The sequence below is a fragment of the Oncorhynchus nerka genome, linkage group LG20 (assembly GCF_034236695.1).
Source record: "Oncorhynchus nerka isolate Pitt River linkage group LG20, Oner_Uvic_2.0, whole genome shotgun sequence".
Lineage (NCBI taxonomy): Eukaryota > Metazoa > Chordata > Actinopteri > Salmoniformes > Salmonidae > Oncorhynchus > Oncorhynchus nerka.
In genome coordinates, this window is record NC_088415.1 from 55,641,991 (window position 1) to 55,667,507 (window position 25,517).

At 43.2% G+C, this 25,517-nt stretch overlaps 1 protein-coding gene across 2 annotated transcripts in view; it reads right to left on the minus strand.

Annotated features, from left to right (window-relative positions):
• Positions 1 to 11,560: 11,560 nt before the first annotated feature.
• The window catches only part of LOC115102828 (cell adhesion molecule 3-like), a 70,848-nt gene continuing 56,891 nt past the window's right edge, over positions 11,561 to 25,517 (minus strand). For both annotated transcript variants that reach the window (XM_065005619.1, XM_065005618.1), the window contains 2 exons: positions 18,944 to 19,069; positions 11,561 to 16,120 (listed from right to left, as the gene is read on the minus strand). In XM_065005619.1, the coding sequence (XP_064861691.1) occupies positions 16,002 to 16,120; positions 18,944 to 19,069 (245 nt within the window). In that variant the 3' untranslated portion in view covers positions 11,561 to 16,001. The remainder of the gene's footprint in view (positions 16,121 to 18,943; positions 19,070 to 25,517) is intronic.

The window sequence follows — 25,517 nt, forward strand, 5'->3', positions numbered from 1 at the left end:
AAATTGAATTGAGAGAGAGAGACAGGATGGGGAGAAAGAGAGAGGAAGAGACAGGTATGGGGAGAAAGAGAGAGGAATAGAGAGAGGAAGAGACATGGATGGGGAGAAGGAGAGAGAGAGAAAGAGAGGAAGAGACAGGGATGGGGAGAAAGAGGGGAAGAGACAGGGATGGGGAGAAAGAGAGAGCGAGAAAGAGACTAGAGGTCGACCGATTATGATTTTTCAACGCCGATACCGATTATTGGAGGACCAAAAAAAGCCGATACCGATTAAATCGGCCGACTTTTAAAATGTATTTGTAATAATGACAATCACAACAATACTGAATGAACACTTATTTTAACTTAATATAATACATCAATAAAATCAATTTAGCATCAAATAAATAATGAAACATGTTCAATTTGGTTTAAATAACGCAAAAACAAAGTGTTGGAGAAGAAAGTAAAAGTGCAATATGTGCTATGTAAGAAAGCTTTAAGTTCCTTGCTCAGAACATGAGAACATATGAAAGCTGGTGGTTCCTTTTAACATGTCTTCATTATTAGCAGCGAAGAAGTTTTAGGTTGTAGTTATTATTATTATATACCATTTGTATTTCATTAACCTTTGACTATTGGATGTTCTTATAGGCACTTTAGTATTGCCAGTGTAACAGTATAGCTTCCGTACCTCTCCTCGCTCCTACCTGGGCTCGAACCAGGAACACAACGACAACAGCCACCCTCGAAGAGCGTTACCCATGCAGAGCAAGGGGAAAATCTACTCCAAGTCTCAGAGCGAGTGACGTTTGAAACGCTATTAGCGCGCACCCCGCGAACTAGCTAGCTATTTCACATCACATCGTTACACCAGCCTAATCTTGGGAGTTGATAGGCTTGAAGTCATAAACAGCAGAGCTGCTGGCAAAACGCACAAAAGTGCTGTTTGAATGAATGCTTATGAGCCTGCCGGTGCCCACCATCGCTCAGTCAGACTGCTCTATCAAATCATAGACTTAATTATAACATAATAACACACAGAAATACGAGCCTTAGGTCATTAATATGGTAGAATCCGGAAACTATCATCTCGAAAACAAAACATTTATTCTTTCAGTGAAATACGGAACCGTTCCGTGTTTTATCTAACGGGTGGCATCCATCAGTCTAAATATTCATGTTACATTGCACAACCTTCAATGTTATGTAATAATTACGTAAAATTCTGGTAAATTAGTTCGCAATGAGCCAGGCTGCCCAAACTGTTGCAAATACCCTGACTCTGCGTGCAATGAACGCAAGAGAAGTGACACAATTTCACCTGGTTAATATTGCCTGCTAACCTGGATTTCTTTTAGCTAAATATGCAGGTTTAAAAATATATACTTGTGTATTGATTTTAAGAAAGGCATTGGTGTTTATGGTTAGGTCCACATTGGAGCAACGACAGTCCTTTTTCGCAAATGCACACCGCATCGATTATATGCAACACAGGACACGCTAGATAAACTAGTAATATCATCAACCATGTGTAGTTATAACTAGTGATTATGATTGATTAAGTTTAATGATAGCTAGCAACTTACCTTGACTTCTTACTGCATTCGCGTAACAGGCGGGCTCCTCGTGAGGCAGGTGGTTAGAGCGTTGGACTAGTTAACTGTAAGGTTGCAAGATTGAATCCCCGTTCTGCCCCTGAACAAGGCCTAGGCCGTCATTGAAAATAAGAATGTGTTCTTAACTGACTTGCCTAGTTAAATAAAGGTTAAATAAAAGGTGTAAAAATAAATAAATAAATATTTATTTAAAAAAATCTGTGTCCAAAATGCCCGATTTCCGATTGATATGAAAACTTGAAATCGGCCCTAATTAAATCGGCCATTCTGATTAATCGGTCGACCTCTAGAAGAGACAGGGATGGGAGACGGGGGTTCAATATTGTTTTGTAGTATTTACTCTTTTGGGTCACTACTTAGATATTCCTATTTTGACAAGGTAAATACTTGGCTAACACTAGTTCACTTGAGAGACCTAACTTAAAATCACTATTTTAAGGTATCAGTGTATAAACTGGTTTTAAAAAACTTGAAAATAATATATATATATATATATATATTATATATATTCTTTACCTATATAGCCCTTATTCATAAGTAGTACACCACATAGGACAGTACACATAGTACAGTACAGCACATTACCACACAACACTTACAGCCATTCGAAACCAACCAACCGACACACACACACACACACACACACACAACTCCACACCACAATCAATAAGACATCACTTCACACACTATCACAGTCAGCAAGGAAGGGATGTTGACTGACTGACTGATATCATCACTGAATAGTAGTGGCATAGGACTGTAAACATTGCAGACTAATTTGTTGGTATAGTATTACATGCCTTCACCATTTTGTTTGTTATGGGTAGGCTATTGATAGTGTAATCATAACTGAATAAAGTTGTATGAATGGCTGAGGTAATAGATGTGTTGCACGATATACGGAACAGGACCGGCGAGTGGTGTACTCTCAGGTGCAGACTAGGCAGGTACGCTGCACGCGCACCAGAGGGCGCTCTACTCAACAACCGGTGATTAGCAGATCCAACTGCACCGACAGGAGAGAATGAATGGCCATAATTAAACAGATCCCCCGTTCACAGAACCCAGCCTAACGCCAAAATGAATCAAAGCAGTCGTTGGAGCTGCTATTCGAGCGCCATGAAGTTTCGACTGACATTTCCATAGCTACAGAAACGGTGCTGGACACGGTGGACAGGGATACTCGATCAATGGCAGTGCCGTGGTAACATATATCATTCAGTAATCCTTGTTGAGAAATGTATTTTCACCTAAAGGTAAAATATTTTATTCATTTGCTTGTCATCTGTCTGTAGACAAGTGCAGGCGAGACGACCTGCATGCTGAGTATTCTCGGATATCCCCGACCTTGGTGCAACATAGGTCTATTAGCAACACTGTTACATTGCCAGAGGCAAACCACGTCTTGAGAGACTACATGCTGAAAGGGAGAGACATGACTATAGGCTTCGCTCACTATAGGCTACGTGTCCATGCCAAACACAGAGAGATCTGGTGACTCATGTTCTAATCGGGCTGGAGCTTTTCAGTTCTAATTGCCCATGTTCATTCAAGAAGGGTGCAACTGTGGCCCGCAATTCGGTGCGTTCCTGCATGTGGGCTTTCCTGCCTCTGCAGGAACTCTTTTGTACTTCTATTGGTCCATTTTTTTGTTAGGGGAGGCGGGGTGCTTCAGTACCTATGTGGCAATAATGCACAATAATGTTGGATGCCAACCGCCGACAAACCCCATATTTGGGCACTGTTTTCCCGCAGTTCTGTTATCGATGGCGAGGGCAGGCGTTTAGCTTAGCCAGCTAGTCCTAAGGAGGACTCCGGTACACAGCAGGCAGGAGGCGAGGGAGACACCAAGATAGCTAGCACACGGTGTCGCTAACTACCAAGGTAGCTAGTACACAGTGTTGCCCTAGCCTCCAGATATAGTGTCCTTCACCTCCGTCTGTCATGCAAGGTTTTATCCTGTACACAGGAGGCGGGGGCAACACCGTGTGCTAGCTAGCTACCTAGCAAGCTAGCACTGCTAGCCCACGGTGTCGATAAGTAGTTAGCTAGCACACAGTGTCGCCCCAGCCTCCCGCCTGCTGTGCTAGCGGGAGGTGGGGGTGAGCGGTAGACAGTGTCCTTCACCCCCCGCCTGTTTCCCACAGTTCCGTTAACAACGGTGAGGGCAGGTGTTTGACCAGGGGTGAAAGTGAGGCGGTACGGCGTCCCAGCAAAATAAATAGTGGAAGTGCACTGTGTCAGTAAAACGAGCCTATCACAATTAATACAACATGCCAAAAAAACTATAGGCTATGACACCACTATTTAACATTACTGCATGTCAGCCGCATGAAAACCTATAGGCTATGACACCACTATTTAACATTACTGCATGTCAGCCGCATGAAAACCTATAGGCTATGACACCACTATTTAACATTACTGCATGTCAGCCGCATGAAAACCTATAGGCTATGACACCACTATTTAACATTACTGCATGTCAGCCGCATGAAAACCTATAGGCTATGACACCACTATTTAACATTACTGCATGTCAGCCGCATAAAAACCTATAGGCTATGACACCACTATTTAACATTACTGCATGTCAGAAAACCGCATGAAAACCTATAGGCTATGACACCACTATTTAACATTACTGCATGTCAGCCGCATAAAAACCTATAGGCTATGACACCACTATTTAACATTACTGCATGTCAGCCGCATGAAAACCTATAGGCTATGACACCACTATTTAACATTACTGCATGTCAGCCGCATGAAAACCTATAGGCTATGACACCACTATTTAACATTACTGCATGTCAGCCGCATGAAAACCTATAGGCTATGACACCACTATTTAACATTACTGCATGTCAGCCGCATGAAAACCTATAGGCTATGACACCACTATTTAACATTACTGCATGTCAGCCGCATAAAAACCTATAGGCTATGACACCACTATTTAACATTACTGCATGTCAGCCGCATAAAAACCTATAGGCTATGACACCACTATTTAACATTACTGCATGTCAGCCGCATGAAAACCTATAGGCTATGACACCACTATTTAACATTACTGCATGTCAGCCGCATGAAAACCTATAGGCTATGACACCACTATTTAACATTACTGCATGTCAGCCGCATGAAAACCTATAGGCTATGACACCACTATTTAACATTACTGCATGTCAGCCGCATGAAAACCTATAGGCTATGACACCACTATTTAACATTACTGCATGTCAGCCGCATGAAAACCTATAGGCTATGACACCACTATTTAACATTACTGCATGTCAGCCGCATGAAAACCTATAGGCTATGACACCACTATTTAACATTACTGCATGTCAGCCGCATGAAAACCTATAGGCTATGACACCACTATTTAACATTACTGCATGTCAGCCGCATGAAAACCTATAGGCTATGACACCACTATTTAACATTACTGCATGTCAGCCGCATGAAAAAATAGTGAATTACCTGGAAACCGGTTGGTATTCGCTCCAAATTGCATTGTGGTTTGAGGCCGAGAGCTCGCAGACAAGGCCGGAGATGAGTGACCGAGAGGAGTAGGGAGGGCCCGCAATTTGGGCAGTGCATGTTGAAAATACCAAATAGACAATTGTTGAGTTGCGATTGTCAGTGAAAATCAGAGAGACCCAGCCAGGCGTATCGCAATATTTAAAAACACAGTTGCGCAAAAACTGTTTGGAAAGCAAATGGCTATTGCTGTAAAGAGATGACAAAGAAAAGGGTCCAGAGTGGCGCAGCGGTCTAAGGCACTACATCTCAGTGCTCGAGGCGTCACTACAGACACCCTGGTTCGAATCCAGGCTGTATCACACCCGGCCGTGATTGGGGGTCCCATAGGGCGGGGCACAACTGGCCCAGCGTTGTCCAGGTTTTGCAGGTGTAGGCCGTCATTGTAAATAAGAAATTGTTCTTAACTGACTTGCCTAGTTAAATAAATAAAAAATCTGTATTTTGGTGTATTCTGTATTCTTAACTTAATTGTATTTGTATCTCCCCTTCTCGTAGGCCAATTATATAGATCAGACAACATATTTTTATTGATAAGTTTGTCAGTGTCAGCAGAGTAAGCTACCCTGTAATTGTCGTAGTATTAAAAAAAAGCATGGGGCACGAAGGTTGTCCCATACCAGTAAGAAATGTAATATAATTTCTGACCCACATTCAAAAGCGTCACACAAGCGGTGCGGGTGTTCATGAAGGAACCAATGAGATGCTCGAGGGGGGCGTTCCTGCAGGTGCACGAATGCCGACGTACAGGAACGCCCCGAATTTCGGGGCTGCAATTGCACACTATTGGTTCAATCAATCTCTCTCTGGCACACCATGTGCATTGAGTAGCCTAGTAATATGTGCGTTTTTACAGTTTTCCCGCGATATAGGGCTAAAGCATATTGTTGGGCCATATATATTTAGTTGTGTGAATCATTTTGATTAATGCATGCCAATGGTCAGATCAAACCAATAGTCTACATACAGTTCAGCTGATCTCTCTCACTCTCTGTGCGCCTGGTAAAGGCTGCGTGAACTCGTAATTGTGGAAATATGAACCGAATGTCACTATTCTGATTTCTCCGTTTCTCATACCATGTTTTCAGGGAGACCACGAATAATGCCTCCGTTCCCATCATGAACTACTGTCAAATAAAGCTATTCCAGTATAATATTATACATGCAATTTAACAGACGCTTTTACCAAAAGCGACTTACAGTTATGCGTGCATTCATTTTACATATGAGTGGTCCCAGGAATCAAACCCAACACTACCCTGGCTTTACAAGCGCCTTGCTCTCTCTAACAACTGAGCTAAAAAGGACAGGATAAAATGCAACACGGCTAAAACATGGAATGTGAAACACACACAGTATTCAGTGGCCAAAAGAGGTAGGCTATGGAAAGACGGACAAGAAGATAGAATCATAAAAAATAACTTTTACTATGTTCCTTCTGCTTCCATTGGATAGAAACAGAATACGTACAAATGCAAGCAGTTGACCAGTGGGCTTCAGTTTTCCTCACCTTTGTTAAAACTGATAGCCAAAGTTATTAACCACAAACTCAGCATGATTCAGCCGAGTGCATTCAAAATCACCTCTTCAAAGTATGTTCTGCTCTGTAAAGACACCATCAATTCCCTCTAGAAAATAGTTTACTCGCCAGCAACGGGAATAATGTTGTAATCCGTTGATCGTCAATTGCAGCGGTTTTGCTTCGTCTCCGGTTCGCGTGCCCCCTTGGCTTTATCTTATCTTGTGCTATCCCCACTTATTTCTTATTTCTTTCCATTCGATCTCAGCCTCTTTACTCTGGCTGCGTGTACAGCGCCGATCCGTATTTCCATTCATTAAGAGCGAAATCCTCTTGGTTTTTCTTCTTGCTACCTCTCTACACGGAATCAACAGAGAACGAACCCCCTACTCCAAAAATCACAGTGTTTTTACTCTGCAAGCGGGGAATAGCGCTTTTGTAGGAGTTGACTTGGGGAATTGCACACTGTAGCCTGGTCATCAGACTCAGTCTCATCTTCTTTCACGAATGTCCATTAGTGCCATTCAACCAGTTAATTATTATTATTGTCTGTCTGTCATCAGTGATACGTGCAGTGGCTACCCATCATTCAGGGCAGAGTCCTACCTGTTTTGAGTCCCATCTGTTTAGCAAAAAATATATATACGTATATTGTTGTTGTTGTTTGCTGTTGCCTGTTTTGCATGTTATTTTGGCATTAATGCGTTTCACATATCAGTTTGCAAACAATGTAAAAAAACAACAACAACATTGAGCTAATAAAGCAGCATACAAACATGGTCTCTTTTTTGCTTTCTTGATTAAGGCGGCTCTAAAATGCAGGTGTTTCAGCCTAACTCAGTGGCTTCTGTGGTGGTGGCGCAGCCAGCGGAATTTACGGAGCGTAGGGGTTGGTAATGTCCTCTGGTTGCGCCGTGATTGGCTCAGTGTTCTGTCACTCATGGGGACAATACGTCACCGGGAAATCTACAGGGAGAGCTCGAAAATTCAAGCCCCTTGGGTGCTGCCATAGATTTACATTAGAAGTGACAATCCAATAAGACTCAAGGCCATTGGCCACAGATAAAATGATGTCAAATCACGTTATATCTACCATAGCTTTGATTGGACTGATCATGTCAACATCATACTTTCAAAATCGTAGCTAGCACGCTAGACAAGCAGTCATCATTATGGCAAAATCCTTTTCAATCCTAGTCAAATTGAAGAGAAATTATAGATAAAAACGTATCAGTGCTCATCGGCCATTGGACATAAACATTAAACAAGAAGTTGGAAATCGCTAATTCAACAATGAGTGGTTTGGAAGGAATCAGTGGTAAACTACAAGCGTTGCAAAGCAATCACTGGCCTGCTATTCAGTGGAGAGGGTGTGTGGTCTAAGTCTGTGTTTAAGGGTCTCTTTTCCAAGCTTAAAAGGATCAACATTGACATGCCATGGACCAGGAAAGGTTGAACACATTGGCCATGCTGTCAATCCAGTATAACTTCTGCCACATCCAAAACAACTGGATGAACTGTTTTGCTGCCAGAGAAGGCTCCACTGATAGCCAGGTGTAGCAGTGGTAAGGATTCACTCCATGGCGCTGCAATGGAAGCTCTGCTGTTGGGACAGCATTATGTAGGGCCTAACAGTTTGTGGGCACCGTTTGTAACCGGTATAGTGCAATGAATGTATTGTTTAGTGTTGTGTTGTGTAGTGGCTATGCTGGCATGCATAAAACATATATATATTTTTTTGCCCCACCAAGATGTACATGCTAAGATCGCCACTGCTTCTGCCACGTTGAAATCTCAGACTTCTGTGAGTTCAAGACAACTGGCAACTCTGAGAAAAACTGAACTCTGACTGGGAAAATACGTTTTGATCGGTCATCCTCTGGCCTCGTTCTAGAGCTCCAATCTGAAGATCACTGACGTCATGATTCAACCTTGTTTTTTTTAACTAATTCCCAGTTGTCTTGAAAGCACAATAAATCCAGAGAATGCCAGACTTTGATGACAAAGTTTGATGACAAAATGTGCCCACGAGAAGGACCGCCGCGCCACCTTCCTGTTCAAGTGAGCAAAGCACAACAAGGTGAGTCCAAAAATGTCTTGTATGCTGCTGCATAAATGATGTATTGTGCCAGGGAGATGTATATACTATAGCTAAGAAAGTGATACTTTATGTTGTGCTGTAGCTGTTAGTAGCCCAAGTTCCTCACCCTAATAATTTGGTCCCTTTCCCCCAGATAACTTAGCCTACTGTTCTGACTTGGTGGTGCACATGTAGCCTATAGCCTGTTTTAGAGAAATGTAATCATTGAATATTGTAAGAGCTTTCATTGTCTGCTTATATGCCCCCTTTCTTTATCCTACGGTTCTGACTTGGTCTACAGGGAGAATACTTTAAGGACGGTCTGTGTTTTGAATTCTGTCGCTGTACATTTCAAAAGTGCTGAACAAATAGTTATATTGACTAGCTTGCTAATTAATGTCTTAATCGAAATTACGGATTGCCTTTTATCCACTCGTTGTCCCCTTATGCCATAGTTTGTACATCTCAATTTACAGTAGAAAGCACATTTGTCTAATTAAGAAAGTCAGCCAAAGTCAGCTATGTTTTTTAAAAAGGCAGTAAATGAGGCTGTGGCAGGTGTAGTAGACCTTACAGTGAAATATTTACTCAAGAGCCCTTAACCAATAATACAGTTTTAAGAAAAATACCTACAAAAATTAAGAAATAAAGTAACAAACAATTAAAGAGCAGCAGTAAAATAACAATAGCGAGGCTATAAACAGAGGGTACCGGTACAGAGTAAATGTGCGGTGGCACCAGTTAGTCGAGGTAATTGAGGTAATAAATACATGTGGGTAAAGTTATTAAAGTGACTATGCATCGATAATAACAGAGAGTAGCAGCAGTGTAAAAGAGGGGGAGGGGCAATGCAAGTAGTCTGGGTAGTCATTTGATTTGATGTTCAGTAGTCTTATGGCTTGGGGTAGAAGCTGTTTAGAAGACTCGGCGCTCCGGTACCGCTTGCCGTGTGGTAGCAGAGAGAACAGCCTATGACTAGCGTGGCTGGAGTCTTTGACCATTTTTGGGGCCTTCCTCTGACACCGCCTGTTATAGAGGTCCTGGATGGCAGGAAGCTCGGCCCCAGTGATGTAATTTTAGGTATAAAGTCACTCACTCACACATGTAATATTTATCCTGATCATAAAGGACTTTGAATAAGATACTTTATGAGGACTAAAGAATTGTGGCACATGTTTTTTTTTTTTCAGGACTTGGCTACATTGACTATGTACTTTCAGGTCATACCTCAGATGCTCCCACAAACAGGCAGAAAGAGACAGATAGAGAGAGATGGAGGGACAGAGAGAGAAATATAGTGGGAAAGGGAGCGTGAATCACTCGGTGGGTGCTTTAATGAACAATACTGCCCTCTGTTGGTTTCTTTCCTACATGCCATACATACAATTAATTGGCATATGTACTATATGTTGGCCCATACCATAGAGAATCATACAAGCCTCTAGTGGCCAAAAGGCCATTTTAGCATGGGAAGAGCCATGGAGGGCTTCCACAATTTTAAAGTAGTCAACTGGGTGGGGATTTTTGCGGGTTGTAGCCTCAATGGCGCTGGCCATGCTGTCACAGACGCTATAACAGCACAGATGTAAAGATGAGTCCTCTATCTATTTCTATGGCAAAGGCATAGGCATGTGTAGGTAGGTAGACCCATACATACAATTGCATGTTTACATCATTTAGCAGGTGTTCTTTTTATTCTGGTTAGAACCAGTTTGCACTGCTCTGTGAAGGGAGTAGTACACAGCGTTGTACCAGATCTGTAGTTTCTTGACAACTTCTTCGCATGGAATAGCCTTCATTTCTGAGAACAAGAATAGACTGACGAGTTTCAGAAGAAAGGTCTTTGTTTCTGGCCATTTTGACCCTGTAATCGAACCCACAAATGCTGATGCTCCAGATACTCAACTAGTCTGAAGGCCAGTTTTATTGCTTCATTAATCAGAACAAAGGTTTCCAGCTGTGATAACATAATTGCAAAATTATTTTCTAATGATCAATTAGCCTTTTAAAATAATAAACGTGGATTAGCTAACACAACATGCCATTGGAACACAGGAGTGATGGCTGCTGATAATGGGCCTCTGTACGCTTATGTAGATATTCCATAAAAAAATCTGCCGTTTCCAGCTACAATAATCATTTACAACATTAACAATGTCTACACTGTATTTCTGATCAATTTGATGTTATTTTAATTAATGGACAAAAAAATGAGCTTTTCTTTCAAAACAAGGACATTTCTAAGTGACCCCAGACTCTTGAACGGTAGTGTATAAAAAAATACAAATAATTGTTGACTCAGGGATTGAAACCAACAACCTTTCATTTACTGGCCCAACACTCTTAACCGCTGGGCTAACTTCCGCCCGTGTAGGTAAAACCATCCATACAAGACATTAGCATGTGTAGTTGAGCAGCCCATAAATACAAGACATTGGAATGTGTAGTTAGGTAAGCCCTGTTTGTCGGTCATCCTCTGCAGTACCATTCCTCACAGGAAATCAGTCTATAAATAGTTGTTCAGGTGAATATCCATTGTGAAGCAAAGGAGACAGATGGGCCTGTCCCAAATGACACCTTATAGTGAGTGTACTAATTTTGGAGAGAGCCCAATAGGCTCTGGTCAAAAGTAATGAACTATATAGGGAATAGGGTGTCATTTGGGACACACCACATGTACATAATGCAACATCAATTGTGAGGATTCTACGAGCTTCCATACAATTTGAATGCAAAATGATTGTGACTGACAGACACAGCCATTGGTTACACAACAAGTGTGATAAGAGGATAGATAGTAATTATAATGACAAAATGAAGTTAACCCAAATGCATGTTTATTTGAAGTCAACAACTGAATCGGTATAGTAACAAAAAAGCTAATACTGTATGAACGATCAGAACAGCCAACGGAGACGGAACTCGGCATTATGACATCATCACCATAGTGCAGTCCCACCTTGATGACATCATTAGCAATAGTACAAATTAGGTAACATCCATGACAGCACTATTCCCATGTGATATGGATAGTTATTCAAAGGGAAGACTTATCATCCAAAAAGAACGCTAACAAAGTAGACTCGTCATTAAAATAATATTTTGTGGAAAATAACACAGATAGTGTCTACGTTCTCAAATGGCACCCTATTTTCTATTATAGTGCACTACTTTTGATCAGAGCCCTATGGGAAGGGCTATGAGGCCTGGTCAAAAGTAGTGCAGTACATAGGGAATAGGGTGCCATTTGGGACGCATCCAGTGTCTCCAGAGTCTGTTTGGGTCAATCATTATACACACCACACACTCATACACAAACTCACACACACACACACACACACACACACACACACACACACACACACACACACACACACACACACAGGCACGCACACACACACAGGCACGCACAAACACACTGTAGTCACAGACTACATGTACCTCATGCACATGTGTGTGTGAGTGTGTATCAGTGTGCTTGTAAAAATAACCAGTAAAGGCAACACTATATACATGAAATTATATAAAAATGGTGGACTGTCGAAACAATAAGATACGCCAAACTACCCTCTAACCTTAAAATATTGAACATCTATTTATAAAAAAAGAAAAAAAAAGATTAGCAATTGAATTGAAAGTAATACATTTAAAAGTATGCACACCTTTCTTTGAAAAATAAACATCATTTTTAAATCTATTCTTCAAGATAACATACTACAAAATAAGAAGAGAGAGAGCAGTGGAGAAAGAGCATTCCCCCAACAATGGTGCAGAAAAGAGAGCAGAAAGGTGGACAGGTGATAGGGGTAAGACAGTGTGTTCCAAAGCAAGAAAAACAGCTGCTCGTCACTGACACCTGGTGGCAGAAAGCTGTAACTGCACACAAATGCAATGCGTTCCAAAGCGTGGAGTGTTCTAGAATATAATAGATGTCTGCAGACTGGGGAGTAGGGAAAGCCCATATGGCTAGAATGATTCTAATTCTATGGACAAGCCGTCAAACACTTCCATCAGTCGGTTGATCGTCTCATATAGGGGCTTGTCATTTGGTCAAAGCTATAGTGTGTTCCACCTTCTTTTCTCATGCAGACATTTCATGCAATCTTCTAGAGCTAGGACAGGACGATAGATATGAGCAAATACAGGTCCAGTTGGAAACATCCAGTAAGTAGGTCTACTATTATCTTTCGTTTCCGTGAAGTAGACAGACATTCCTGGTTCCAACTCCTCATCAGTTGAAAGGTCAAAGGTTACGTACGACTGGGACTACTTAGAAAATGCAACTCACCAAATGGAAACTCCTCTCTTAAGAAAGTGAGCGAGCCAAATGAACACATTGTGAGTGACTGACACCACGCTCCCATTTCGTCTGCAGACATCTCTTTCTCTCCCCAGAGAGGCTGTATACCGTAGCTTATTACGACAGCAGACTCACTAGATTACCTACTCCCATAGAGATCGCATAGAGCTGGATAGAGGGCTCAATTTTGCTGCCGTGCAGTCACAGAAGTAGCCATGGTATAGATATTACCTCTGGCTATTCCCATCCACAACAGCCCGGTGGCAAAATGGCAATGGGGGATGAGATAGAAGCAATCCCTGATCATTCCCTAGGTGTACAAAACTACCACAGACGGAATTAACAATTCTATAACAACAGCAACAGAACGGACCCCTGGTGTCCAGTCCAGACGTCAGGCTGGCGCGCTGGCCGGTCGCATCAGACAATAGCTCGCTGAACGAGCAAATCTAGTAATGCTCTAGCTAGCTATGAAGTTATTCAAATGTGTTTTCTGAGTGTGTGTGTGGGAGACAATTAAGAGAAAGGTCAAAGAGATGGAAGGATGGTCAGAGAGATGGAGAGAGGGGGGGTGCAGATAATTATAGAGAGAGGTAGGAGGGGACAGAGAGAGGGGGCCGAGAGAGGGGGGCAGAGAGAGAGAGATAAGGGACAAAGAGAGAGAGAGAGAGAGAGAGAGAGAGAGAGAGAGAGAGGGAGACAGAGAGAGAGAGAGATGAAGTTCAGTGTCAGTATGCATGCCTGAAGCAGAGAGAGTGCCCTGCCCACTGAACTGTACCCTGGTTAACTGCTGCCTGCAAGCCTGGCTGGACTCTTTTATTAGATTGCAGGGAATGATGTCATTTTAAAAGGTGCAGTGACTGTATTAGCCGCTTACATTAAGTGATGTCATTATAGCAAGCGTTTAGTGGCTGGTGGTTGGCCAGAGAGAGCATTCCAGAATGCAGCAGCAGGATAGAAGCGATGTGGTATAATTATATTCATTAGAGCTACTACAGTATCCCTCAGGGATAACAACAGAAATAAAGAAAATAGATCATCATAATCACTAATCATAATTAAATCATAACAATATGAACTCCTGGACTGACCAACAGACACTGAAAACCGTTAACACTGACAGTAAGTAAACACCAGAACAAAACAATCAAAACAGAAGGATCCAAACGGAATTCATACAAATATTTGTAGTACTTTTAGGTTTTCATTGCAACACACATTTTCCGAGATATTGATATTTTTCCCTCAGCATTAGTAAAAACAGGCAGACTTTAGATTATATACTGTACGGCAGTTAGTAACAGACAGAGGGAGATGTAGGGTAGGAGGAGGAGATGTAGGGTAGTAGGAGGAGGAGATGTAGGGTAGGAGGAGGAGGAGATAAAGAGAGAGAGGAGGAGCGAGAAAGAGAGAGAGAGGAAATTATAGTGTATTTACAGCACACCAAACGTTTTTTGTTGGTTTTCTGAGTAAAAAGAATGCTATATAATTATATATATATTTATATCGGAATCCCGCACTGTGACCATACAGGGATGCTGTTTTTGCATGGGGTGTGTTGTGTGGTAGTGTAGGGGTTGAATTGTATTGTATCCGGGGACCTCTTTTGTGATAGCAAATTCATAATTAGAACACAACTCGAGTTAGAGAAATATAGCATACGATGACTTTTACTTCGGCAGTGCATGACTGGACCAAACCATTTTTCGGGCCCTGGAAAGCAACATTTTAAAGGCCCACCTCTTGGCATCGGAGAGAAAACATCGAAGTTTTCAAGCTAATTTCTTGCAATTCTACACATTTCATCATTGGGGCAGAGAGATCTTTGTTTGTTGCAGCTTTAAACGTAATGTCCTGCAATTCTACAAACGTTGACATGAGAATTTAGCAGTTTTACAGCTTAAATTACAGTGCATTTATGTACAAATAAAAAATAAACATTTGGGGGGGGGGGTCCATATTATTACATGTACTGTATTACACCCTCTAAACTTATTCCACAGATCCCTTGGCCAAAATGAGTTTCATCTGTTGTTGTTAGTAATATTCATACTTCAAGAACCCCTGTTGCATTGTATTGTCATGTGTTTAGATTCTGTTGCCTTCATGTTACAATGGACCCTGGTCAAAAGTAGTGCACTATGTAGGGAATAGGGGTTGTATTGGTCTGTTTGTTTGTTTGTGTGTGTGTGTGTGTGTGTGTGTGACAGAGAAAGACGGGAAAGAGAGAGAGGTTATGTACAGCAGTTGTTGTTGATTGATTTGAGACAGATTTCTGAACAGAAGAATGTCATATAGAGTCTGTCCTGGTCTGTAGTAGTCTATGTGGGGAGTGATAGAACAGAGAGAAGACAATAGGGAAAATGAAAGACAGATGAGTGGGAGGGATGGTATGGATAAATGGGTGGGGGACAGCGTTTGGTGGTTCAGAAACTGTATTTCAGCATAACACGCTGGAATGGGAATGACATTTTTGCAATAATATGTGGAGTACAATTTTTGCATTTGTGTCACTGACAGTTGAATGCTAATGAAACATGTATATGTACTGTATATGCATGTATAAAAAATGTGTTTTTCCTCTTAAATCAAGAAATCGAACATTACTTTGCATTACTATGATCCTGTTCCATGGACATGTGCCTGTTTGTATGTTCATGTGAGCATGAACAGGATGTGTAACAGTGTGTCAGTGACACGTAACACATAGTGTGTGTGTGTGTGTGTGTGTGTGTCAGTGGACATGAGGAAGTCATGTATATAAGTGCAAATAATCGCACTGTTTTCAATGCAGGTGAAGCTTTTCTGTTTTTCCTGTCAGTCTCAGTACTGGCGAATCTTATATTTCACCATTTCCCTGTCTGTCTGTCCCCTACTCCTCCCCCTCTGGCTGCTGTGAAGAACTGAAGCTTGTGAAGACAAATGGAGGCGTTCCTCTCCCCCTCCCGACCCCTCCCTAGATGAAGTACTCCTTCTTGTCCTCTGCTCCGGAATGGCCGCCCTCGGCGTTGATGATGGCCGTGTCGGCGTCGGGAGCGTCATCGGAGCCCTTGGCCTCGTGGGTAAGATATGTCCCTGTGGATACAGACACAGACAGACCGCAGGGTCAGAGGTTAAATAACAAGTGGAGAGATGGGCTTGGAGTGGAGTGATAACAGCCACAGAATTAGGATCTCTGTAATGATAACACTGGGTTTGGAATCAATGGAAGTAGAGTAGCAGTAGCCTGAAATACAGAGCCGTTTTCCGCTGACATTCCACTCCTTGTACTCTGTGTCATATGCCAAACATACATGTCAAACATGTTTGCCATGACAAGGAGTGGCAAGGAGCAGAATGTTAGCACAAACAGACTGGTACCCAGGCTAGAGTAGCAGTGGAGAGGAAAATGAACGATGGAAAAATAGTGAAATAACTACAATGACTACACTTGAATTAGAAAAGCAGTGGTCTTGGAGGGGAATGAGAAGTGATTATGAGTGGGGCAGTGGAGGATGGTGGTAGGAGCTATAGGAGGATACTGTTGCATTGATTCCATTCCAGCCATTACAATGAGCCGGTCCTCCTATAGCTCTTTCCAAGAGCCTCCTCTTGAGTGGGGATATGTGTTATGGTATTCTTTTGGAGAGATTGGAAACCATTCTTTTGGAGAGATTGGAAACCCAAATTGGTCTACTCGGACAAGTTCTGGCCTGGTTTAGATCTTATCTGTCGGAAAGATATCAGTTTGTCTCTGTGATTGGTTTGTCCTCTGACAAATCAACTGTAAATTTCGGTGTTGCTCAAGGTTCCGTTTTAGGACCACTATTGTTTTCACAATATATTTTACCTCTTGGGGATGTCATTCGAAAACATAATGTTAACTTTCACTGCTATGCGGATGACACACAGCTGTACATTTCAATGAAACATGGTGAAGCCCCAAAATTGCCCTCGCTAGAAGCCTGTGTTTCAGACATAAGGAAGTGGATGGCTGCAAACTTTCTACTATTAAACTTGGACAAAACAGAGATGCTTGTTCTAGGTCCCAAGAAACAAAGAGATCTTCTGTTGAATCTGACAATTAATCTTAATGGTTGTACAGCCGTCTCAAATAAAACTGTGAAGGACCTCGGCGTTACTCTGGACCCTGATCTCTCTTTTGACGAACATATCAAGACTGTTTCAAGGACAGCTTTTGTCCATCTACGTAACATTGCAAAAATCAGAATCGTTCTGTCCAAAAATGATGCAGAAAAATGTATCCATGCTTTTGTTACTTCTAGGTTAGACTACTGCAATGCTCTACTTTCAAGGCTACCCGGATAAAGCACTAAATAAACTTCAGTTAGTACTAAATACGGCTGCTAGAATCCTGACTAGAACCCAACAATTTGATCATATTACTCCAGTGCTAGCCTCCCTACACTGGCTTCCTGTTAAGGCAAGGGCTGATTTCAAGGTTTTACTGCTAACCTACAAAGCATTACATGGGCTTGCTCCTACCTATCTCTCTGATTTGTTCCTGCCGTACATACCTACACGTACGCTACGGTCACAAGACGCAGGCCTCTTAATTGTCCCTAGAATTTCTAAGCAAACAGCTGGAGGCAGGGCTTTCTCCTATAGCGCTCCATTTTTATGGAATGGTCTGCGTACCCATGTGAGAGACGCAGACTCGGTCTCAACCTTTAAGTCTTTACTGAAGACTCATCTCTTCAGTGGGTCATATGATTGAGTGTAGTTTGGCCCAGGAGTGTGAAGGTGAACGGAAAGGCTCTGGAGCAACGAACCGCCCTTGCTGTCTCTGCCTGGCCGGTTCCCCTCTTTCCACTGGGATTCTCTGCCTCTAACCCTATTACAGGGGCTGAGTCACTGGCTTACTGGTGCTCTTTCATGCTGTCCCTAGGAGGGGTGCATCACTGGAGTGGGTTGAGTCACTGATGTGATCTTCCTGTCTGGGTTGGCGCCCCCCCCTTGGGTTGTGCCGTGGCGGAGATCTTTGTGGGCTATACTCGGCCTTGTCTCAGGATGGTAGGTTGGTGGTTGAAGATATCCCTCTAGTGGTGTGGGGGCTGTGCTTTGGCAAAGTGGGTAGGGTTATATCCTTCCTGTTTGGCCCTGTCCGGGGGTATCAACGGATGGGGCCACAGTGTCTTCTGACCCCTCCTGTCTCAGCCTCCAGTATTTATGCTGCAGTAGTTTATGTGTCGGGGGCTAGGGTCAGTTTGTTATACCTGGAGTAATTCTCCTGTCTTATCCGGTGTCCTGTGTGAATTTAAGTATGCTCTCTCTAATTCTCTCTTTATCTCTTTCTTTCTCTCTCCCGGAGGACCTGAGCCCTAGGACCATGCCTCAGGACTACCTGCCATGATGACTCCTTGCTTTCCCCAGTCCACCTGGCCGTGCTGCTGCTCCAGTTTCAACTGTTCTGCCTGCGGCTATGGAATCCTGACCTGTTCACCGGACGTGCTACCTGTCCCAAACCTGCTGTTTTCAACTCTCTAGAGACAGCAGGAGTGGTAGAGATACTCTTAATGATCGGCTATGAAAAGCCAACTGACATTTACTCCTGAGGTGCTGACTTGCTGGACCCTCGACAACTACTGTGATTATTATTATTTGACCATGCTGGTCATTTATGAACATTTGAACATCTTGGCCATGTTCTGTTATAATCTCCACCCGGCACAGCCAGAAGAAGACTGGCCACCCCTCATAGCCTGGTTCCTCTCCAGGTTTCTTCCTAGGTTTAGGCCTTTTCTAGGGAGTTTTTCCTAGCCACCGTGCTTCTACACCTGCATTGCTTGCTGTTTGGGGTTTTAGGCTGGGTTTCTGTACAGCACTTTGAGATATCAGCTGATGTACGAAGGGCTATATAAACACATTTGATTTGATTTGGTAAGGGTCAAGGGTCACCTTTGTGTCTGATGAGGTATCTGCCCAAGACGATGAGCAGACAGAGCAGGATGAAGACGATGACCGCCACCACTCCTCCAATCACAGCATGGTCCACTCCTGAAGAGGTAGACATGGCAGTGGGGTCTGGGACAAAGACAGGAGAGAGCGAGAGAGAGCAAGAGAGAGAAAGAAAGAAAGAAAGAAAGAAAGAAAGAAAGAAAGAAAGAAAGAAAGAGAAAGAAAGAAAGAAAGAAAAAGAAAGAGGGAGAAAGATAGAAGAGGGAGAGACAGAGAGAGAGAGAGAAAGAGGGAGAAAGATAGAAGAGGGAGAGACAGAGAGAGAGAGAGAAAGAGGGAGAAAGATAGAAGAGGGAGAGACAGAGAGAGAGAGAGAAAGAGGGAGAGGGACAGAAGAGAGAGAAAAAGAGAAAGGCAGAAAGGAAGGGAGAGAGATAAGAGGAAAAGTGACGGCATTAGTCTAAAAACTGAAACATTACAAACTAATCTAGACCCCAAAGAAAAGGATGAGGAAACCATGCAAAATTAAAGATGCATGAATACACCAGATGCATTAAACCGAATGGAACATAAAAAAGTCATTAAAAGTATAAAGCACATTATTTTATGCATCCATTGTGTGAGTGATGTATAATGTAGGTAGCATCTTAAATTGCACCCTTTTCCCAATATAGTGCACTACTTTTGACCAGGGCTCACTACCGTACATAGGGAATTCGGTGCCATTTGTGACATAGCCATAATCTACCTGGTGGCGTACTTAGCGTATGTTAGAGGCTGATCATCAAACTACACCACTCTCTCTTCCACAGAAAATATTATATTAATTGCATCTGGTAGCTCACGAAACACCTCTTTAACTTTGCATGGCATTGGTTCAAACCCTCTATCAAGACCACTGTCACGTTGACAGATAGTCACCCAGATGTAGCTACAGAACTGTGAGACCAAAGGCAAGAAAACATAACGTACAGCGGGACTGAGATACAAGAGGAAAATACAGAGGATTGTGGTGAAGTGAGTGGCACCACCACACAATGCCTTGATAATAAACCAAGGGCGAGAAATAGAGACACAGCCAACCGTCCGTGTCACAAATGTCATCCTATTCCCTATTTAGTACACTACTTTTGACTGAATCATATCCAATTTTATACACATGTTTAGCAGATGTTATTGCTAATGTAGCGAAATGCTGTTCCTAGCTCCAGAGCCCTATGGTGATCCTTATGGGCTCTGGTCCAAAGTAGTGCACTACACAGGCAATAGGATGACATTTAGGAAGCAGACACAGCCAACCAAGAGCCAAACACAGGGGAGAAGAGGAGGATAGAGAGGAGCCCCTGACTGGTAGCGTCCATCAGAGAGAAGAGAGAGAAGCACGGCAGGGGGGTGGCCAAGGAGGAGGTGAAAGAGAGAGACAGTCCTTGCTGAGGAGGCAGTATTGTGAATTAGCACATAAACCCTGTTGTCAGCACCACCAGGGAAATGAGACAGGGGCAGTGGCCCAATGGCACCCTATTTCCTACATAATGCACTACTTTTGACAAGGGCCCATAGGGAAACCCATAGACCTCTGGTCACAAGTTGTGCACATATATAGGAAACAGGGTGCCATTTGGAACGCATTTAGGAACCATGAGACAAGACAGCAACCTCTGAGCCTGACCCTTGCATATTACACACACAGTGTTACTGACTCAGACCACTTAAAGGTACATGTTTATGTATGTATGGGGTACTATAGAGGTGTGTGTGTGTGTGTGTGTGTGTGTGTGTGTGTGTGTGTGTGTGTGTGTGTGTGTGTGTGTGTGTGTGTGTGTGTGTGTGTGTGTGTGTGTGTGTGTGTGTGTGTGTGAGAGAGAGAGAGAGAGCGGGAGAGCAGGTCAGAGAAAGAAAACAAAATGAAAGTGCATTCGGAAAGTATTCAGACCCCTTCACATTTTGTTACTTTGCAGCCTTGTTCTAAAATTGATAACATAATTTTCCCCCTCATCATTCTACACGCAATACCTCATAATGAAAAAGCATAAACAGTATTTTTTTGTTTTTGTTTCAATTCTTTTTTAAATTAAAAGTTGAAATATCTCACCTACATAACTATTTAGACCCTTCACTCAGTACTTTGTCAAAACACAATTACAGCCTCGTCTTCTTGGGTATGACGCTACAAGCTTGGCAAACACGAATTTGGGGAGTTTCTCCCATTCTTCTCTGCAGATCCTCTCAAGCTCTGTCAGGTTGGATGACTGCACAGCTATTTTCAGGTCTCTCCAGAGATGTCCGATCGGGTTAAAGTCCGGGCTCTGGCTGGACCACTCAAGGACATTCAGAGACTTGTCCCCAAGCCACTTCTGCATTGACTTGGTTGTGTGCTTAGGTTTGTTTTCCTGTTGGAAGGTGAACCTTCACCCTAGTCTGTGGTCCTGAGCGCTCTGGAGCAGGTTTTCATCAAGGATCTCTCTGACTTTTTGCCGTTCGTCTTTCCCTCTATCCTGACTAGTCTCACAGTCCCTGCCTCTAAAAAACATTCCCACAGCAAAATGCTGCCTCCACCATGCTTCACTATAGGGATGGTGCCAGCTTTCCTCCAGACGTGACGCTTGGCATTCAGGCCAAAGAGTTCAATCTTGGTTTCATCAGACCAGATAATTCTGTTTCTCATGGTCTGAGAGTCCTTTAGGTGCCTTTTGGCAAACTCCAAGTGGGCTGTCATGTGCCTTTTATTGAGGAGTGGCTTCTGTCTGGCCACTCTACCATAAAGGCCTGATTGGTGGAGTGTTGCTGAGATGGTTGTCCTTCTGGAAGGTTATCCCATCTCCACAGAGTAACTCTGTCAGAGTGACCATGGGGTTCTTGGTCACCTCCCTGACCAAGGCCCTTGTCACCCGATGCCTCAGTTTTGCCGGGCAGCTCTAGGAAGAGTCTTGGTGGGTCCAAACTTCTTCCATTTAAGAATGCTGGAGGCCACTGTGTTCTTGGGGACCTTCAATGCTGCAGACATTTTTTGGTACCCATCCACAGATCTGTGCCTCGACACAATCCTGTCTTGGAGTTCTACAGACAATTCCTTTGACCTCATGGCTTGGTTTTGGCTCTGACATGCACTGTCAACCATGGGGCCTTATATAGACAGGTATTTTTATTTATTTTTTATTTCACCTTTATTTAACCAGGTAGGCAAGTTGAGAACAAGTTCTCATTTACAATTGCGACCTGGCCAAGATAAAGCAAAGCAGTTCGACACACACAACGACAGAGAGTTACACATGGAGTAAAACAAACATACAGTCAATAATACAGTAGAAACAAGTCTATATACGATGTGAGCAAATGAGGTGAGATAAGGGAGGTAAAGGCAAAAAAAGGCCATGGTGGTAAAGTAAATACAATATAGAAAGTAAAACACTGGAATGGTAGATTTGCAGTGGAAGAATGTGCAAAGTAGAAATAAAAATAATGGGGTGCAAAGGAGTAAAATAAATAAATAAATAAAATAAAATAAATACAGTAGGGAAAGAGGTAGTTGATTGGGCTAAATTATAGGTGGGCTATGTACAGGTCCAGTAATCTGTGAGCTGCTCTGACACCTGGTGCTTAAAGCTAGTGAGGGACATAAGTGTTTCCAGTTTCAGAGATTTTTGTAGTTCGTTCCAGTCATTGGCAGCAGAGAAATGGAAGGAGAGGCGGCCAAAGAAAGAATTGGTTTTGGGGGTGACCAGAGAGATATACCTGCTGGAGCGCGTGCTACAGGTGAGTGATGCTATGGTGACCAGCGAGCTGAGATAAGAGGGGACTTTACCTAGCAGGGTCTTGTAGATGACATGGAGACAGTGGGTTTGGCGACGAGTATGAAGCGAGGGCCAACGAGAGCGTACAGGTCGCAATGGTGGGTAGTATATGGGGCTTTGGTGACAAAACAGATGGCACTGTGATAGACTGCATCCAATTTGTTGAGTAGGGTATTGGAGGCTATTTTGTAAATGACATCGCTGAAGTCGAGGATTGGTAGGATGGTCAGTTTTACAAGGGTATGTTTGGCAGCATGAGTGAAGGATGCTTTGTTGCGAGATAGGAAGCCAATTCTAGATTTAACTTTGGATTGGAGATGTTTGATGTGGGTCTGGAAGGAGAGTTTACAGTCTAACCAGACACCTAGGTATTTGTAGTTGTCCACGTATTCTAAGTCAGAGCCGTCCAGAGTAGTGATGTTGGACAGGCGGGCAGGTGCCGGCAGCGATCGGTTGAAGAGCATGCATTTAGTTTTACTTGTATTTAAGAGCAATTGGAGGCCACGGAAGGAGAGTTGTATGGCATTGAAGATTGTCTGGAGGGTTGTTAACACAGTGTCCAAAGAAGGGCCAGAAGTATACAGAATGGTGTCGTCTGCGTAGAGGTGGATCAGAGACTCACCAGCAGCAAGAGCAACATCATTGATGTATACAGAGAAGAGAGTCGGTCCAAGAATTGAACCCCGTGGCACCCCCATAGAGACTGCCAGAGGTCCGGACAGCAGACCCTCCGATTTGACACACTGAACTCTATCAGAGAAGTAGTTGGTGAACCAGGCGAGGCCATCATTTGAGAAACCAAGGCTGTCGAGTCTGCCGATGAGGATGTGGTGATTGACAGAGTCGAAAGCCTTGGCCAGATCAATGAATACGGCTGCACAGTAATGTTTCTTATCGATGGCGGTTATGATATCGTTTAGGACCTTGAGCGTGGCTGAGGTGCACCCATGACCAGCTCTGAAACCAGATTGCATAGCAGAGAGGGTATGGTGAGATTCGAAATGGTTGGTAATCTGTTTGTTGACTTGGCTTTCGAAGACCTTAGAAAGGCAGGGTAGGATAGATATAGGTCTGTAGCAGTTTGGGTCAAGAGTGTCCCCCCCTTTGAAGAGGGGGATAACCGCAGATGCTTTCCAATCTTTGGGAATCTCAGACGACACGAAAGAGAGGTTGAACAGGCTAGTAATAGGGGTGGCAACACTTTCGGCAGATAATTTTAGAAAGAAAGGGTCCAGATTGTCTAGCCTGGCTGATTTGTAGGGGTCCAGATTTTGCAGCTCTTTCAGAACATCAGCTGACTGGATTTGGGAGAAGGAGAAATGGGGAAGGCTTGGGCGAGTTGCTGTGGGGGGTGCAGTGCTGTTGACCCGGGGTAGGAGTAGCCAGGTGGAAAGCATGGCCAGCCGTAGAAAAATGCTTATTGAAATTCTCAATTATAGTGGATTTATCAGTGGTGACAGTGTTTCCTATCTTCAGTGCAGTGGGCAGCTGGGAGGAGGTGTTCTTATTCTCCATGGACTTTACAGTGTCCCAGAACTTTTTTGAGTTAGTGTTGTAGGAAGAAAATTTCTGCTTGAAAAAGCTAGCTTTGGCTTTTCTAACTGCCCGTGTATAATGGTTTCTAGCTTCCCTGAAAAGCTGCATATCACGGGGGCTGTTCGATGCTAATGCAGAACGCCATAGGATGTTTTTGTGTTGGTTAAGGGCAGTCAGGTCTGGGGAGAACCAAGGGCTATATCTGTTCCTGGTTCTAAATTTCTTGAATGGGGCATGCTTATTTAAGATGGTTAGGAAGGCATTTAGGAAGGCATTTAAAAAAATATTTAATTAAAAAAAATAACCAGGCATCCTCTACTGACGGGATGAGATCAATATCCTTCCAGGATACCCCGGGCCAAGTCGATTAGAAAGGCCTGCTCGCTGAAGCATTTCAGGGAGCGTTTGACAGTGATGAGTGGAGGTCGTTTGACCGCTGACCCATTACGGATGCAGGCAATGAGGCAGTGATCGCTGAGATCTTGGTTGAAAACAGCAGAGGTGTATTTAGAGGGCAAGTTGGTTAGGATGATATCTATGAGGGTGCCCGTGTTTAAGGCTTTGGGGAGGTACCTGGTAGGTTCATTGATAATTTGTGTGAGATTGAAGGCATCAAGCTTAGATTGTAGGATGGCTGGGGTGTTAAGCATGTTCCAGTTTAGGTCGCCTAGCAGCACGAGCTCTGAAGATAGATGGGGGGCAATGAGTTCACATATGGTGTCCAGAGCACAGCTGGGGGCAGAGGGTGGTCTATAGCAGGCGGCAACGGTGAGAGACTTGTTTTTAGAGAGGTGGATTTTTAAAAGTAGAAGTTCAAATTGTTTGGGTACAGACCTGGATAGTAGGACAGAACTCTGCAGGCTATCTTTGCAGTAGATTGCAACACCGCCCCCTTTGGCAGTTCTATCTTGTCTGAAAATGTTCGGAATGAAAATTTCAAACATTTCTTAAAACCTCTTTTCACTTTGTCAGTATTGGGTATTGTGTGTAGATTTATCCCCCAAAATGTATTCAATCAATTTTAGAATAAGGCTGTAACGTAACAAAATGTGGAAAAAGACAAGGGGTCTGAATACTTTAAGAATGCCCTGTATGTGGGGGAAGAAGTATGAAAGCATTTATGAGAGAGTGTCAGACAGACAGACAGACAGACAGACAGACAGACAGACAGACAGACAGACAGACAGACAGACAGACAGACAGACAGACAGACAGACAGACAGACAGACAGACAGACAGACAGACAG